At 46.1% G+C, this 2,126-nt stretch overlaps 1 protein-coding gene across 1 annotated transcript; it reads right to left on the bottom strand.

The window, feature by feature from the left end:
• Positions 1-6: 6 nt before the first annotated feature.
• On the bottom strand, positions 7-2,126 carry PNRC2 (proline rich nuclear receptor coactivator 2). The gene is made up of 3 exons (XM_004705107.2): positions 2,108-2,126; positions 1,151-1,356; positions 7-837 (listed from the first exon to the last, which is right to left on the bottom strand). Exon 3 carries the CDS (start codon positions 817-819, stop codon positions 397-399), a length of 423 nt encoding a protein of 140 aa, XP_004705164.1. The 5' UTR covers positions 820-837; positions 1,151-1,356; positions 2,108-2,126; the 3' UTR covers positions 7-396.

The following is a 2,126-nucleotide window of genomic DNA, read 5'->3' on the forward strand; positions in this document are numbered from 1 at the left end:
AAGTGTTTCTAGAACACTAACCCTTCAAGGTTTTCAACCCTAGTTTGTTGAAGCTAGATGCTTATAATTTCATCCACTTGTTTTCAACAAGTAAATCTTCTGATCCAAGAATGATAAATTAGTATTTTCTCTAATAAAAAATAGAAAAGCTTGATTCATCACTTCCAAAATCTAAACTGGAATGGTTTCACAATTAAAGGGTTGTCAAATGAAAGCATAATTATCAAGTAAATATTGTCATAAGTTACACTGATAAAATCATTACACCACAGTGCACATAAAACGAGTCTAATCATTTTCTCTAAGTTTTATAGAAATAGATTAATTTTCTAGTGAATTTGTTTCAGACCCACTATTTTTTAGGATGATACTTAAATGTAAACATGAGTGCTTATTTTATACCTGTACTTTAAGTAAGGTTTTCAGTTGAAATGTCATCATTTCTTTATCAGAAGGATTAAAGGAAACAGGAACCCAGTGGCTTGGGGGTTGAGGGAGAACACTTGGGGATGGAGGCTCACTAAATTTGGCTCCAGCATAGTTCTGGTTTGTTTGAGACTTCAAAAGTAGGTTGGGGTTTGATAAGCTAGAGTTCCAGTTTTGATAATTTGGAAAATGTACTTTGTTCTTCCCCCCACTTTGCATGGCCTGCCATGCAACTGCTGATGAATTATAGCCATGTCCTCTCTCTCTTTTCTTATGAGCAGTCTTCATCGGGGAATTCTGATCCTTGGTCTTCTGTCTATTAAGCTGTTGCTGGTTCTTGCTCACATTTCTAGATTGGGGGACTGCAATGTTAAACCTCTCTCCACCACCCATCTTCAGCTTCTCTGTCACCTAGGAATGAATGGAAAACAAGATAGTTCAGAAAGGGAAGTCCAGAGTTTTCTTTACGTTTCTTCTATAGCCCCAAATTGCAATTTTAGAACTTTTAAGGGAAAACTCAAAAATTGGCCATTCAGTTGCTTTAACTCTTAGAGCAAGCTAATCACACTTTAGTACATACACAACCTTTACTACTTGAACCCAAAACAAAAATGCTCGCCCACAAATTAATCATTTTTGGGGGGAAAGAGGGGTGGATTTAGAATTTGAGTCTTACAGAATATTTGCCCAGAACAATTCTCCGTTACAATGTGACTTTTTATACCTTTCAGTCTGCTTTTCAGATTGTAGGATTTCCACAATCTGCCCTCTTCCTTGTTGCCAAGCGCGGGAGAGTAGGTGTTGCTTTCGGAGGAACCCTTTCCTTTGTGTGAACACAGAAGTTCTCATGGGCCGATCTGCCGAGTGCAGCCTGGGAGCTGAGGCCAACATCTGAGTCTCCTCCGCACACGAGCTTGAGAGAAGCCTTTGCTAGAAAAGACGAGTCCAAAAAAGATGACGACCATTTACATTCATTGCTAATCATCCACTACTATAAGTAGCTACTTTTTGGACTACAGGTCTAAAAAAGGTCTCTGCTGATGGCTTCCTTTGGCCTCATCTGCCATCCTTGGGAAACATTTCCCTGAGACTCAGAAACCCCTGGGGACTTTTGGAAAGGGTGCCTGTCTTCCACCCACGACACGAGTTGTGTTGCTTTTTTCCTGGGAAGAACTTTTCAAATTTTCATGCGAATTCTGTGACCAAGTGTTTACTCGAAATGAACATGCCCGCCTTACAGTCACACCAAGCAACTGGCTTCAGTTCCCATCGGACGGGACCTAGCGCACAGCCCTTTCGCGCCCGCGTCCACCGCAGGCCAAGCCCGGTCCGCCTCCAGTGTGGACCCGGGCTCGGCGTCCCGTGCTGGGAGTGTGTGCCAGTCCCGGCTCGGCCTCCCTGCTCGCTCCGACCGAGCAGAGGACTAGCCGTGCGCGCTGCTCGAGGGGGCCTCCCGGTCTCCACCCGAAGTCACTGACGGGGCTAGTCGAGCAGCGAGGGAGCCCCGGGACCTCGCGTCCCCCACAACTCACACCCCGAAGGCGGGTTGCTCGGCTTCCTCTTTCTTGAGCCCGAGTCCGGAGGCAGGTCTGAGCCGGACCCCGCGCCCCCGACAAGGCTCGTTCCCTGCTGCCAACAATGGGGAGCGCAGCTGCCAACATGGCCGCGCCGGCCCACTCACCGACTTCGAGCTGGGAGCT

The sequence above is a fragment of the Echinops telfairi genome, unplaced genomic scaffold (assembly GCF_000313985.2).
Source record: "Echinops telfairi isolate 266 unplaced genomic scaffold, ASM31398v2 ScPeMD7_7457;HRSCAF=8495, whole genome shotgun sequence".
NCBI lineage: Eukaryota > Metazoa > Chordata > Mammalia > Afrosoricida > Tenrecidae > Echinops > Echinops telfairi.